General features: G+C 36.5%; 1 protein-coding gene across 1 annotated transcript in view; it reads left to right on the top strand.

The window, feature by feature from the left end:
* DDX60 (DEAD (Asp-Glu-Ala-Asp) box polypeptide 60) overlaps window positions 1–15,227 on the top strand; it is a 104,351-nt gene that overhangs the window by 69,834 nt on the left and 19,290 nt on the right. Inside the window, exons 29-33 of the mRNA XM_011959645.1 lie at window positions 2,344–2,448; window positions 4,017–4,217; window positions 12,738–12,842; window positions 13,111–13,252; window positions 14,161–14,282. Of these exons, the coding sequence (XP_011815035.1) occupies window positions 2,344–2,448; window positions 4,017–4,217; window positions 12,738–12,842; window positions 13,111–13,252; window positions 14,161–14,282 (675 nt within the window). The remainder of the gene's footprint in view (window positions 1–2,343; window positions 2,449–4,016; window positions 4,218–12,737; window positions 12,843–13,110; window positions 13,253–14,160; window positions 14,283–15,227) is intronic.

A 15,227-nucleotide genomic window follows, 5' to 3' on the forward strand; every position in this document is an offset into this window, starting at 1 on the left:
CGGGAGGCGGAGCTTGCAGTGAGCTGAGATCTGGCCACTGCACTCCAGCCTGGGCGACAGAGCGAGACTCCGTCTCAAAAAAAAAAAAAAAAAAAAGTCGTGATAAGACTGCATATCCTCTGTCTTATTTAATTGAAGAGGGGATTGAAATGCACTACTCAGTTTATCTCTTTCTGTTTGTTTGTTTGTTTTTGAACCTCCTGAGTAGCTGGGATTACAGGCATGCACCACCACGCCTGGCTAATTTTGTATTTTTAGTAGAGATGGAGTTTCTCCATGTTAGTCAGGCTGGTCTCGAACTCCCGACCTCAAGTGATCCTCCCGCCTCAGCCTCCCAAAGTGCTGGGATTATAGGTGTGAGCCACTCCACCAGGCCTAGTTTATCTCTTTTTCATGAGAATAAAAATATTTCCTAAACAAATACTTTGGCATATATTTCTACCGCGAAATATATCTATGTTCTCTCTCCTATCAGTGATAGGAAGGACAAAAGGAAGACTAAAATAACTCTCAGACTGAACCCTTGTTCTGTTTTGTGCAGTGTGCCCTGTGACAGTGCACAGGGATTTTCTGGATACATTCACGAAGGAGCTTTATATAGTTTGCTTGTAAATTTGGATCTGTAGTAATATTCAAAAATAGACTGACTTTTAAAAATTATTCATATTAAATTTTGTGTGACATATATTACATTCACAAAAGAGAGAGAGAGAAAGAGATTGAGAGTGTTTCTACTACTCTAGGTAGCATCTTTTAAACTAAATGTTGAGGAAAATCTGACATCATAGTTAACAATCCTATCACCTGAAAAACAACCTAAGATGTAGCGTTAACAACTTTGCTACGCTTTTCTCTTCACTAATAACAAATTATGTATTTGTTTTAAAGGCTAATCGCCACATACAATATTTTCTACATGATTATCAATTGATAGAAGAGAGACACACCTATTTTGTTCAGCATATTCTGTGTTTAAAATAGTACCTGTTAAATAGTAGTTGCTCAATTACTAATAGGTTAATGAGATCACTCCATGAAAGTACTATGAAAATAGTGACAGCTTTGCTCTAGAGAACATTTTTTGAAAAGGTATTTATTCTAGTTATTTTCTAAATGTATTATGATTTTCTACATTTTTGTTCTTATCAAAAATCTTGATAAAAACAGGTAATAAATGATGTGTTGCATTTCCCAGATATATAGATTTCAGTTACAGAATAGTTAAAGAAGATCACTCTGTATACTTGAACATTAATACTAACCACAGCATTTATAACAATCACTATAAAAAGAAAGAGAAGATGATCAGAAATACCCAGTATTATATGAAAAGCGTATTATCTAAGTAAACTTTTAAGTTTGTCCTGCTCCTTTTCTGGTCAGTTATGGCAATTCAAGGGGGAAAAGACAACTTTTTAAAATTACTGAGGCATGTTATTTCCATAGGCATAATCTCAACAAATTTTCGTAGACAAAATGGGTAATTGTCCAGAAGTGGATTTGTAAAAGTATTATTTCCCTATCATAAAAAATTTTCTGTCTAGTTATTCATTTAAAAATATTTACTGGGCCGGGCGTAGCGGCTCACGCCTGTAATCCAAGCATTTTGGGAGGCCGAGGTGGGTGGATCAACTGAGGTCGGGAGTTCAAGACCAACCTAGCCAACATGGTGAAACCCCATCTCTACTAAAAATACAAAAATTAGCCGAACATGGTGGTGGGTGCCTGTAATCCCAGCTACTTGGGAGGTTGAGGCAGGAGAATCGCCTGAACCTGGGAGGTGGAAGTCGCAGTGAGCCGAGATCGTGCCATTGCACTCCAGCTTGGGCGACAAAAGTGAAACTCTGTCCCCCCCCCAAAAAAAAAAAAAAAAATTACTGAACACCTATCAGTTGCTAGGTACTCTTATGGGTGCTGTGGATATAATAATGAATCTTGCTTGGAGTCTGGTATAAGACAAGTGAACAAACAAGTAATGTTATTGAGGTAGTCATTAATGCTATGAAGATAAATCATGTGAGACAGAGATAGATAATGACGGTAGGGATGGTTATTTTGGATATGGTGGGCTACAGATTCCTCTATGACATTTCAGCAGACAGCTGAAGAAGCCAGACAAATGAATATTTGGGGAAGAATATTCTGTGCAAAGCAAACAGCGCATTTGGGAATGTACTTGTGGTGCTTGTGAAATAGCAAGAATACCAATGTGTCTAGTTTCTCTAGCTTTCCCATTGTGGCTTCATTGAAGCTCAAAGAGTTTTTCAGCAACTTTATGACAGGAAATACTTGCATTCTATTAAAATGCTATTTTATGAAGTAATTGTTTTATTCTCTTTCAAGGTGGTGACAGCTACTGGAACACTTGCTTTAGGTATCAACATGCCTTGTAAATCTGTGGTTTTTGCTCAAAACTCAGTCTATCTGGATGCCTTGAATTATAGACAGGTATTGCAAAATGCATAAACTTGCTTATTGTATTGCTGAAATACGGCCATAGCATAGTATGAAAAGTGAACCTTTAGTTTACAAACATACCACAATTCACAGTAGCCTAACTGGGCATTCATCCTTGCCTGGCTTTCAGTTTTAGTTGTGGTATAGTTGAAAGCACCTGCATTTGGGATTGTGTGATTAACCAGATGTGTGACCTTGGATGAGATATCTAAACTGCCCGATTCTCATTTTCTATCTCCAAAATATGAGTAATAATTACTCTCCCACAGCATTTGCAAGAATTAAATAAGTGATTTGCATGGAAAATAGACATCAAAGGTGCTTGATAAACTTTTACTCATTCATTTGCGGTGCACAAGATTTTGCACTCTAGAATTTTCTTTAATGCTTCCCTCAGCTTTACTCCTGACACTCAGTGTATTACCAAGCCCCCTTCATTACTTTCCTATAGCAGTATTTGATTTTTGCCTTGCAATTTCTGTATCCACCATCTTTCTTCATACGTTCTTAGCCTTGTATTATTAGTACAATTTCCCTGATTCGCCATGCTCTTTATTCTACCACATCCTGCAGATAATGTGGTTTATCTTCATATGATTTTCCTGCTCAGAGACATTTGATAACTATTTCTGCTAGCAGATTCAAATTTAGATATGTCACCCACATTCAGGTTTTTATCAACGTGCTTCCCTCCCTTTATCTCTAAACACTTTTTGTTCTCCTTATAGGCCTTGTTCCTACCCAATATAAAATCCTTATATAATTTCCAGCATGTTACCAACCCCTCTTTTTTATTTCTATTGCTGCTGCTGTACTCTGAATGAATTCTTCTAATGCATTTTTGGGAATCTTCTACTTTGGGCTCTGGAGCTAGGGTGTTTGATATTTGGAATGATGGACTTAGGAATGGAAATGTCAGGGTCTGAATTCTGGATCTTCCACTTTGTGGTTGTTTCGGTATGGGCACGTCTCTTATCTTCCCAGTGCCTTAGCACAGTCTAAGCACTTAATCAATAACAGTTAGTATAACCTCTGTAAAGATTTTATTCATAACTTGCTTTTTCACAAGTAGCATTTCTGAATTTTATTTCACTTATGTATTTATTCTGGTTGTGCACATATTTTATTTTGTGATTTGTAATTCAACACACTTGTGTGTCAGAGAGGGCAGAAAAGGGATGAGAGATGGGGAAGATGGGCAGGGAGAGAAAATGGGTATATTAGAGTTCAGCTGTAAGTGATTTTGACATCACTGTTTTGCCGGTGTTCTTTGTTTCTTCAATAGATCATTATTTCTTTGGGATATATTATACAAATGCCTACTGCAATTAATGGCTTGAAATATTTACATAGTGATGACAAATGTCTCCGTTTTTAGATCTATCTCAGTCATGGCAAATTTCCTAAGCACTATGTAGTTGCATGTTAGTGTCTGTTCCTTAATGGTTAGATATATGCACAATTTCCAAACTCCAAACCAGAGTAAAGGGCTCATTCTTACACTGTGGCAGTAGAAGCATTTAGGGAAGTTATACATTGTAATTCTGTTCTCTTTTCAGATGTCTGGCCGTGCTGGAAGAAGAGGTCAAGACCTGATGGGAGATGTGTATTTCTTTGATATTCCATTCCCCAAAATAGGAAAACTCATAAAATCCAATGTTCCTGAGCTGAGAGGACAGTTCCCTCTCAGCATAACCTTGGTCCTGCGACTCATGCTGCTGGCTTCCAAGGGAGATGACCCAGAGGATGCCAAGGCAAAGGTACCATGCTGGACACTGCCTGAGTTCAGTCTTCATCACTGGCCTGGCTCTAGTCACCTCTACTGTTCTTTTAGAAGTCTGTAGCAATCACCCTTGAGTTTCATCAGTCCTTTAATGTTTTGCAATGTCTTGAGTAGTATAGAATTGGGGGTAGCTGGGGAGAATAACAGTGTGGTTTGTTTCTACCATCAGACATGGAATTTGTGGCTTGATGAGCACTGAAAATGACTCAGGATTACTATTTTCAGGTGTGAAATGCAGTGTCCTATAGTAGTTAAGTGCTGGCTATGAATTTAAAAAGCTCTAGGCAATTAATAGATTCCTTTCTACAATTTAGAAAGGAAAGAAAGATTTATTTTTATGATTTTGTAACAAAAAAGTTTGTTTCATAAAAAAGTAACTCAAACCTAGGAATAATTGGGAAATGTAGAATGTTGAAATAAGAAAAAAGTGCCCCTGTTTCACTCCCAAAGACATTCACATTATCATTTTTTTTCAGTCAGTTTTCTAGGCATGGGTGTGTATTTGATTTTTAAACACTGATAACATTGTATGTAACTGAACTTCAAAATGTGGTTGTAAACGTTTCTGATGTATATTGGCCAGATAAAAATTTTGTAGCCAGTCTCTCAATGACGGATTTAAAATTCATGATTACGTAATTTGATTCTCGTCTTTATGGAGATGCATTTTTAGTGATGCCTGTTCTTTCTGTTTTTGTGTAGTGATTAGCATGCCCAGGTATATCAGATACTGTTTTCTGAAGTTAGGATTCTTCTAGAATTCTTTTGATGAGTTGGCTGATCTTACAGAACAGTCATACATCATTTTTAAGACCAAAATTTCCCCATTCTTGAGTTCTTTATTTTTACCTGTCTCTAAAAAGGAGTACATCTTCTAATAAGGTTTCTTATTTTTTTTAAATGGTTATCAGGGTGGTTCATTTTCTTTGCCTTGCATGTTTGAGAAGACCTACGTGTAAACTTCTCACATATGGGACTCTTAAAAGTGGGCATAACATTCGTAGAATATTATTGTCTTCATTCATCAAATCAAACTAAGATTGTTTCCATTGCCTTCTGGCATTTAATGTTTTACGTAGAGGAACCATGGCAGTTTCTGTTCTCTTGCAGTTAACTTGATATTTTTTTCTGTATATGCAGTTATATGAATCTTTTGCTTTATTCTGTTTCAAATGTTTTATTTCCTAGGATTTTCTGGATTTATGGATCCTTTAAAAATTGATGTTTTAGTTATTATATGAGAACTTTCAATCTTTGTGCTCAGGTTTTTATTTATTGTGGTGAAATGCACATAAAATTTTCCATCTTTAACCATTTTAAATGTACAGTTCAGTAGTGTTAAGTATGTTCATATTGTTATGCAATGCTCAGGTATTTTTCAAATGAAGAGGAGATCCTTGAATTGTATCTTTGTTATTTGCTTCTGTTAATTGTTCAGTGGTTTTTTCAGGAAAAGCTATAATTTTTAAATTGAAACTCACTTTTCTGTTCTCCATTCCTGTTTTTTTCTTTATGAGAAAACATGAAACTTATCTTCCATATCACTGATGGCCTGAAGTGCAAATGTTTTAATTCTGCTACTACTGGACTTTTGTTTTTCTGAAATTCTTTTTTTTTTTTTTTTGAGATAAAGTCTTGCTCTGTCACCAGGCTGGAGTGCAGTGGCGCGACCTCAGCTCACTGCAACCTCTGCCTCCCGGGTTCAAGCAATTCCCCTGCCTCAGCTTCCTGAGTAGCTCGGACTACAGGTGTGCACCACCACACCTGGCTAATTTTTTGTATTTTAGTAGAGATGGGGTTTCACCATGTTGGCCAGGATAGTCTCGTCTCCTGACCTTGTGATCCACCCACCTTAGCCTTCCAAAGTACTGGGATTACAGGTGTGAGTCACTGCACCTGGCCCCTGAAATTCTTTACTACTCCATCCATCACTCTTTTATATCATAATCATGTATTTTTAAATGTCAGGTTATATTGTCTCTATACTATAGGCTGTAGTGCGTTGTCTCAAAGAGGTCATATCATTTGGCATCCATTATGGGTGACAAATAATTTTTCCTTTTTTTCCATCTTCTTATTTTAAGTTCTGAGTCACATGTGCAGAATTTGCAGGTTTATTATGCAAACATGTGCCATGGTGGTTTGCTGCACCTATCAACCCATCACCAAAGTGTTAAGCCTAGCATGCATTAGCTGTTTTTCCTGATGCTCACCCTCTCCCTGCCCCAACAGGCCCTGGTATGTGTTGTTCCCCTCCCTGGGTCCATGTGTTCTCATAGTTCACCTCCCACTTATAAGTGAGAACATGTAGTGTTTGGTTTTCTGTTTCTGCATTTGTTTTCTGAGGACGATGGCTTCCAGCTCCATCCATGTCCCAACAAAGTAGATGATCTCATTCCTTTTTATGGCTGTATAGTATTCTGTGGTGTATATGTACCAGTTTCTTTATCCAGTCTCTTGTTGATGGGCATTTGGGGTGATTCCATGTCTTTGCTATTGTGAATAGTGTTGCAGTGAACATATGTGTGCATATATCTTTATAATGGAATGATTTATATTCCTTTGGGCATATACACAGTAATGGAATTGCTGGGTCAAATGGTATTTCTACCTCTAGTTCTTTGAGGAATCTCCACACTGTCTCCCACAGTGCAATTGAACTGATTTACACCCCCAGCAATGGTGTAAAAGCATTCCTATTTCTCTGCAACCTCACCACCATCTGTTGTTTCTTGACTTTTTAATAATTGCCATTCCAATTAGTGTGAGATGGTATCTCATTGTGGTTTTGATTTGCGTTTCTCCAATGAGTGGTGATGTTGAGTTTTTTTCATATGTTGGCTGCATGTGTGTCTTTTTTTGAGAATTGTACGTTCATGTCCTTTGCCCACTACCTAATGGGGTTGTTTGTTTTTTTCTTATAAATTTGTTTAAGTTCCTTGTAGACTCTGGATATTAGACCTTTGTTGAATGGATAATTTTCTCCCATTCTGTAGGCTGTTTGTTTTCTCTGATGATTGTTTCTTTTGCTGTGCAGAAGCTCTTTAGTGTAATTAGATCCCATTTATCAATTTTTGCTTTTGTTGCAATTGCTTTGGGCATTTTCATCATTATATTATTCCATGTTCATGCTGCTGATAAAGACATACCCAAGACTGGGCAATTTACAAAAGAAAGAGGTTTAATGGACTTACAGTTCCACATGGTTGGGGAGGCCTCACAATCATTTCAGAAGTCAAGGAGGAACAAGTCATGTTTTATAATGGATGGCAGCAGGCAGAGAGAGAGAGAGCTTGTGCAAGGGAACTCCTCTTTTTAAAAGCATCAGATCTCATGATAGTTATTCACTATCATGAGAACAGCATGGGAAAGACCCACCTGCATGTTTTAATTACCTCCCACCAGTTTCCTCTCATGACGCATGGGAATTGTGGGAGTTACAATGTAAGATGGGATTTGGGTGAGGACACAGCCAAATCATATAATTCCACCCCTGGTCCCTCCCAAATCTCATATCCTCACATTTCAAAACCAATCATACCTTTCCAACAGCCTCCCAGAGTCTTAACTCATTTCAGCATTAACTAAAAACTCCACAGTCCAAAGTCTCATCTGAGACAAGGCAAGTGCCTTTTACCTATGAGCCAGTAAAATCAAAAGCAAGTTAGTTACTTCCTAGATACAGTGAGGGTACAGGCATTGGGTACATACAGCCTTTCCGAATGGGAGAAATTGGCCAAATCAAAGGCACCACAGGCCCCAAGCAAGTCCAAAATCCAATGGGAAAGTCAAATCTTAAAGCTCGAAAATGATACCCTTTGACTCCATGTCTCACATCCAGGTCACACTGATGCAAGAGGTGGGCTTCCATGGCCTTGGGCAGCTTCACTCCTATGGCTTTGTATGGTATAGTGCCCCTCCTGGCTGCCTTCATGGACTGGCATTGAATGTCTGTGGCTTTTCTAGGCTCATGGCACAAGCTGTCGGTGGATCTGTCATTCTGGGGTCTGGAGGGTGGGGGTCACAGCTCCAATAGGTGGTGCCCCAGTAGGGACTCTGTGGGTTCTCTAACCCCATATTTTCCCTTTGCACTGCCCTAGCAGAGGTTCTCCATGAGGGCCCCATCCCTGCAGCAAACTTCTGCCTGGACATCCAGGCATTTCCATACATCCTCTGAAGTCAAGGCAGAGATTCCCATACCTCAGTTCTTGACTTCTGTGCACACTCACACTCATCACCATGTGTAAGCTGCCAAGGCTTGGGGCTTCTGCTCTCTGAAGCAATACCCTGAGCTATACCTTGGCCCCTTTTAGTCATAGCTGGAGCAGCTGGGATGCAAGGCACCAGGTCCCTAGACTGTACATAGCAGAGGAACCCTGGGCCTGGCCCAGGAAACCATTTTTTTTCCCCTAAATCTCTGGGCCTGTAATGAAAGGGACTGCCACAAAGGTCTCTGACATGCCCTGGAGACATCCCATTATCTTGGTGATTAATGTTTGGCTACCCATTACCTGTGAAAATTTCTGCAGCCGGCTTGAATTTCTCCTCAGAAAATGGGATTTTCATTTCTGTTGCATTGTCAGGGTGCGAATTTTCTGAACTTTTATGTTCTGCTTCCCTTATAAAACTGAATGCCTTTAACAGCACCCATGTCACCTCTTGAATGCCTTGCTGCTTAGAAATTTCTTCTGCAAGATACCCTAAATCATCTCTCTCAAGTTCAAAGTTCCATAAATCTCTCAGACAGAGGCAAAATGCTGCCTGCCTTTTTTCTAAAACATAACAAAAGTCACCTTTGCTCCAGTTCCCAACAAGTTCCTCATCTCCATCTGAGACCACCTCAGCCTGGATTCCATTGTCCATATGATTATCAGCATTTTGGTCAAAGCCATTTAAGAAGTTTGTGGGGAGTTCCAAAGTTTCCCACATTTTTTGTCTTCTTTTAAGCCCTCCAAACTGTTCCAATTTCTGCCTGTTACCCAGTTCCAAAGTCACTTTCACATTTTCAGGTATCTTTTCAGCAGCGCCCCACTCTACTGGTACCAATTTACTATGTTAGTCTGTTTTCGTGCTGCTGATAAAGACATACCCAAGAGTGGGAAATTTGCAAAAAAAAAAAAAAGTGGTTTTAATGGACTTACAGTTCCGCATGGCTGAGGAGGTCTCATAAAAAAGTCAGAATGCAAGGAGGAGCAAGTCACGTCTTACAATGGATGGCAGCAGGCAAAGATAGAGCAAGTTTTTGCAAGGGAATTCCTCTTTTTAAAACCATCAGATTTCGTGAGACTTATTCACTGTTATGAGAACTGCATGGGCAAGATTTGCCCCCATGATTCAATTACCTCCCACTGAGTTCCTTCCATGACATGGGAATTGTGGGAGTTATAATTCAAGATGAGATTTGGGTGGGTACACAGCCAAACCACATCAATCATGAAATATTTGCCCATGCCTATGTCCTGAATAGTATTACTTAGGTTATCTTCTAGAATTTTTTATAGTTTTGGGGTTTACCTTTAAGTCTTTAATCCATCTTGAGTTAATTTTTGTATAAAGTGTAAGGATAAGGTCCAGTTCAGTTTTCTGCATATGGCTTGCCAGGTCTTCCATCATCATTTATTAAATAGGAAACCTTTCTGCATTGCTTGTTTTTGTCGAAGATCAGATAGTTGTAGATGTGTGGTCTTGTTTCTGAGTTCTCTATTCTGTTCCAATGGTCTATGTGTCTGTTTTGGTACCAGTACCATGCTGTTTTGGTTACTGTAGCCTTGTATTAAAGGTAGAAGTTGGGTAGCATGATTCCTCCAGCTTTGTTCTTTTTACTTAGGATTGTCTTGGCTGTATGGGTTCTTTTTTGGTTCCACTATGAATTTTAAAATAGTTTTCTTTCTAATTCTGTGTAGAATGTCACTATAGTTTAATGGGAATAGCACAGAATCTATAAATTACTCTGGGCAGTATGGTCATTTTCACAATATTGATTCTTTCTATCCATGAGCATGAAATGTTTTTTCATTTGTTTGTGTCCTCTCTGATATACTTGAGAAGTGGATTGTAGTTCTCCTTGAAAAGGTCCTTCACTTCCCTTGTTAACTATATTCCTAGGTATTATATTCTCTTTGTAGCAGTTGTGAAGGGGAGTTCGTTTGTGATTTGGCTCTCTGCTTGTTTGTTGTTGGTTTATAGTAAAATGCTTGTGATTTTTGTACATTGATTTTGTACGCTGAGATTTTGCTGAAGTTGCTTATCAGCTTAAGAAGCTTTTGGGTTGAGATGATGGGGTTTTCTAGATATAGGATCATGTCATCTGCAAACAAAGACAATTTGAGTTCCTGTCTTCCTCTTTGAATATCCTTTATTTCTTTCTCTTGCCTGATTGCCCTGGCCAGAACTTTCAATACTATGTTGAATAAGAGTGGTGAGAAAGGGCATACAAATAATTTTTCAAGACAACTTTTTTTTTTGCTGCATATAGAAAACAATTTTCATATGTCAGATCTTTTCTTTAGAGGAGAAGATGTCCTTGTCACAGTCTATGAGGTCCTGTAGTATATGATCTCTTACCAGCTTGCAGAGGTCACTTCTTCCTCTCTCCCACATGGCCAGCTACCCACTTCATGAGCACCCCAGACACATTCCGGTCTGAGGATCATGGCTCTTGCTGTTTCTTCTCCTTCTAAGATCTTCCCTGAGACATACATGGCCTCACTCTCTTACCACATTAAATTCTTTACTGTAACATTACATAGTGAAGCCTACCCTCACCATGCCTTTTAAACTGTACATGTTTCCCATCTGCTGCATTGACAGTGTTCCTTATTCAGTTAAATAGAGTTCTCATCAGTTCCTATATAGCATCAAATTATGTATCTATCTACACTGATCTATCTTTATGTTTATCATCTATATTTCTATCCATCTACTTACCTCTACCTACCTATCTCTATCTATCTATCTATCTATCTATCTATCTATCTATCTATCTATCTATCTATCTATCTATTTATCATCCATCTTCTATCTGCTTTCTACCTTTCTATCATGTATCATTCTATCATTTATCTTTCTATCCATCTATCTACCTATCTATCATCTGTCTTTCTATCTTCCTATCTCTATCATGTTTTTATGTATTTTATCTATATTTCCCACTAGAATGTAAGCACTCCAAGGACAATAATGTTTGTTTGTCTGATTTTCTGATGTAGACATTCAATCAATATTTATAGCATGACCATAATTTTAAGAAGATGATAAATTTTTCTCAAGAAGAATTGGTCTGTTGTGGGTTTTCTATTTTATCACTTTGGATACATCTGTCCAAATCTGATGGTTTGCCAAGCAATCGGATGTATGAAATTTCTTCTGGATTCACTCTGTCTACCTACATACTAATCAAATACTCTTTCAGATCTGAGCTGGATGAATAGTTTTTGGCCCAAATATCAGTGTTTAGCATATCTTCATCTATGTAGTTTTCTGAATTGAAAGGTCGTGTTCTACTTCTGCTAGTCTTACTACACATTGATTATCTGGACAACATTAATCACAATAAACTATAGTATGCAATGCCATCAGGATTCTTATCATCTTAGTATGACTTTAATATGAAGTCTGTACTTCTGTGGTTATAGTGAACCACCATGAGACCCTCATACTTTACTATGCTGTTTTCTGACTATTGCCATCTCTGACTAAAAGTGGCATATGAGAGAGAAGAGGTTGCAAATATGCCATATATGGTGCCCTCAAAAAGTATCATCCCACAGTAAGGAGATGGAAAGTGCACTCCCTTCTTCCACCCTTCCACTCTTTCTCCCTTTCTCTCTTCTTCCCTTTCTCTCTCTTCCCTTCCTCTTCTCTTCTCTCCTTCTTTCCCTGTCTGCCTGCCTGCCTTCCTTCCTTCCTTCCTTTTTTCCTTTTTTCCTTCCCTCCCTCCTCCTAGACCATTAGCCTTATAGTAAGTAGAGATTCTTTCTAGATTCTGTAAAGCCTCAGGCCTAAAGACAGCTAAGTTTCCATTTTGGCGATGCTGGGAATTTTTTTTTTTTTTTTTTTTTTTGGAATTTCATGGACATTTTAGTGGGAAGTTGAAAGATATATGTACTTTAATGCAGTTTTATGCTGGAAAGCCAGCACTATTTTTATAACATTGGTTGAAATCAACCTAGTTACATGATTTTTTGTAATAATACTGCAGAACATGGGATAATATATCTTTTTACTTCTAGAACAACTTAAAAGCTATAAGCTCCTGAACTGGAATGGCTCTTTGGCAATAAGTTTCATTTCTGACAATTCGGTTTATGTGGTCTATTTTGTTAAAAAAAAAGAAGTTGCCATGTAACACTATAAAATAGTATGAAATCAAATTTTATCTGATGCATTTCTAATGTCTGTGTGGTATAATAGATATTGATCTATCATTTATAATCATTTTCAAATGTATTTTGTAACACTTAACATTGTGTGTCTAAAAGTACTCTTTTCTTTAAAGGTGCTATCAGTGCTAAAGCATTCATTGCTCTCCTTCAAGCAACCCAGAGTCATGGACATGTTAAAACTTTACTTCTTGTTTTCTTTGCAGTTCTTGGTGAAAGAGGTATGCATTACTGCACTTTTTTTTGGGCGGGGGGAATAGCATTACTACTATCTAGATTTCTTACCATGCTGAACTAATTGTGGCTTTTAGAAGGTTCTATCCAATGATTGATATTACTTATAAATGGTATAATTATAAAAGTTGGGCCCAGTAATAGTTATAAATATTTCTTATATGTTCATTAAATACTATTTTAAAGTGATACTTAATAAGTTACTAATTATGTGGTAACTTGAGTCAAACTAATAAATTGTTTTTTGTTCTTTAGGGCTATTTAGATCAAGAAGGTAATCCTATGGGGTTTGCTGGACTTGTATCACATTTGCATTACCATGAACCTTCTAATCTTGTTTTTGTCAGTTTTCTTGTAAATGGCCTTTTCCATGATCTTTGTCAGCCAACCAGTAAAGGTAAGCTTGAGATTTTATATATATATGTAGAGAGAGAGTCCAAAAATAGCAACAGTTTTGTAGAAAACCAACACTTCAGGAATATTTTTTAGTAAAGAAAATACAATTAATATGTATATAATTTATAGCTCTTCAATTGATAAAGTAAATACCTACTAATATATATTAAATGATAGTCAGCCATATTTTATGACATGTATTTACAATGTCAACACCTCCAAAGTATTAACTTCAGTGATTCCTTGCTGCCAGGATTAATGACATATTAAATAATATACAAGTTTTAGAAAATATTTTCTTCTAATTAAATATAATATATATTCATCGTAGGAAAAGGATATAGGAAAGCATTAAGTTAAAAAGAAAAAATTACTCATAGTTACACTATCCACAGATAGTCACTATTAATATTTGTGAATATTTTCTTCCAATCATATTTTCTTTGAATATTATTGTATAGTATACCTAAATAGCTGACATTATATTAATAGTGTAATTTGGAATCATATTTTCCCCTAAAAATACAATTTTATCCATATTGAGTAAATTTTTAAATACATTTTATTTAATACATCTTTTATTAAAATCCTTTGATTTTTACATTTAAACACTAAATATGTATGGTGTTCTTAAAATCACAAAGATAGACTAAAGTGAGGAAATCTAGGTAAGGAAATAAGGCAATTTGTGTGGGATGATTAGGATCTAAATTAGGGTATAGGTAGCAAAGATGAAAAAGAAGGCACAGATAAAAACCATTAGCAGATATATGGTAATTCTTCAATTGCTATATTTATCATAGATTTTTAGTTTCCATGAAATTAAATGTAATATGACATTCCATTTAAACATGAAAAAATAGAATTATACCCTTTCATATTTACAAGAAGACACTTTGTTTTGTATAGGCTCAAAACATTTTTCTCAAGACGTTATGGAAAAGCTAATGTTAGTATTGGCACATCTCTTTGGAAGAAGGTATTTTCCACCAAAGTTCCAAGATACACACTTCGAGTTTTATCAATCAAAGGTAAACTGTGTGATTCTGATAAAATTTAATAATGTAAAATCACTAAATAGATCTTACCTAAAATGACTTAGTGGCTGTAGAATTTTAATTCAAAGGATAATTCATTTGTTTTATAGAATAATTTGTTCTTTTTGTAATCAGTGTGATATTTAATCTGTAATTGATGTCTCCCTCTGTAAATCGACCAAAAAAAAGTCTTTGTGAAAAAACAGGATCAACATTTTATTCATGTTTTTCATCTGATTGTATCAAATTACAACATCAGGTGACTAAAGAAAAGATATACTAATTATACATTTAAGTGAAACAACCAGCTGTATCACCGAATATACTGTTCTTTTAGGATGCTTTTACCTTAAGGTAGAACTATGGAAGGGACATACATGTTGTGAATTATAATGTCTTCCCTGAGAAAATATTAGAATAGTCGTCTAAGAAATCGTTACTTGACTCACAGAGATCAAAAACAGAGAAACACTTTCAATTTTATTTGTAACATGCAACATTTTCTTTGGTTTTGATTCTCTACCATCAAGTCAACATCAAATACTATTACTATTATACTTCCCTAGAATAAAATGGGATATGCTGGTTTATACTAGATAACCTTAGTGAAAAGTTGCTATGGAACAAACAAAAAGAATTAGTATATATTTTCTAATCCCACAATGCTGGATTAAAAATCTGTGCTCTCACAGAATGCCCTGTAGAGCAGTGAACACAATTTTAGTCATTGACCTATCATCTTTACACTTTTCACCACCCGTACATTTTTGAAACAATGATTTAATTGTTCTGTTTAAATAAATTTATATTTAACATAGAAAATTCACTATCTCTATTTTGAACAAAAAGATCATGATAAAAATACACTTTACTGCATAACAGTCAGATCTGCGTGAAATGTTAGGGTGCTACACCAAAAAGCTTTAAAAAATAGGCCAA

Source organism: Colobus angolensis, unplaced genomic scaffold, assembly GCF_000951035.1.
Source record: "Colobus angolensis palliatus isolate OR3802 unplaced genomic scaffold, Cang.pa_1.0 Scaffold5, whole genome shotgun sequence".
NCBI lineage: Eukaryota > Metazoa > Chordata > Mammalia > Primates > Cercopithecidae > Colobus > Colobus angolensis.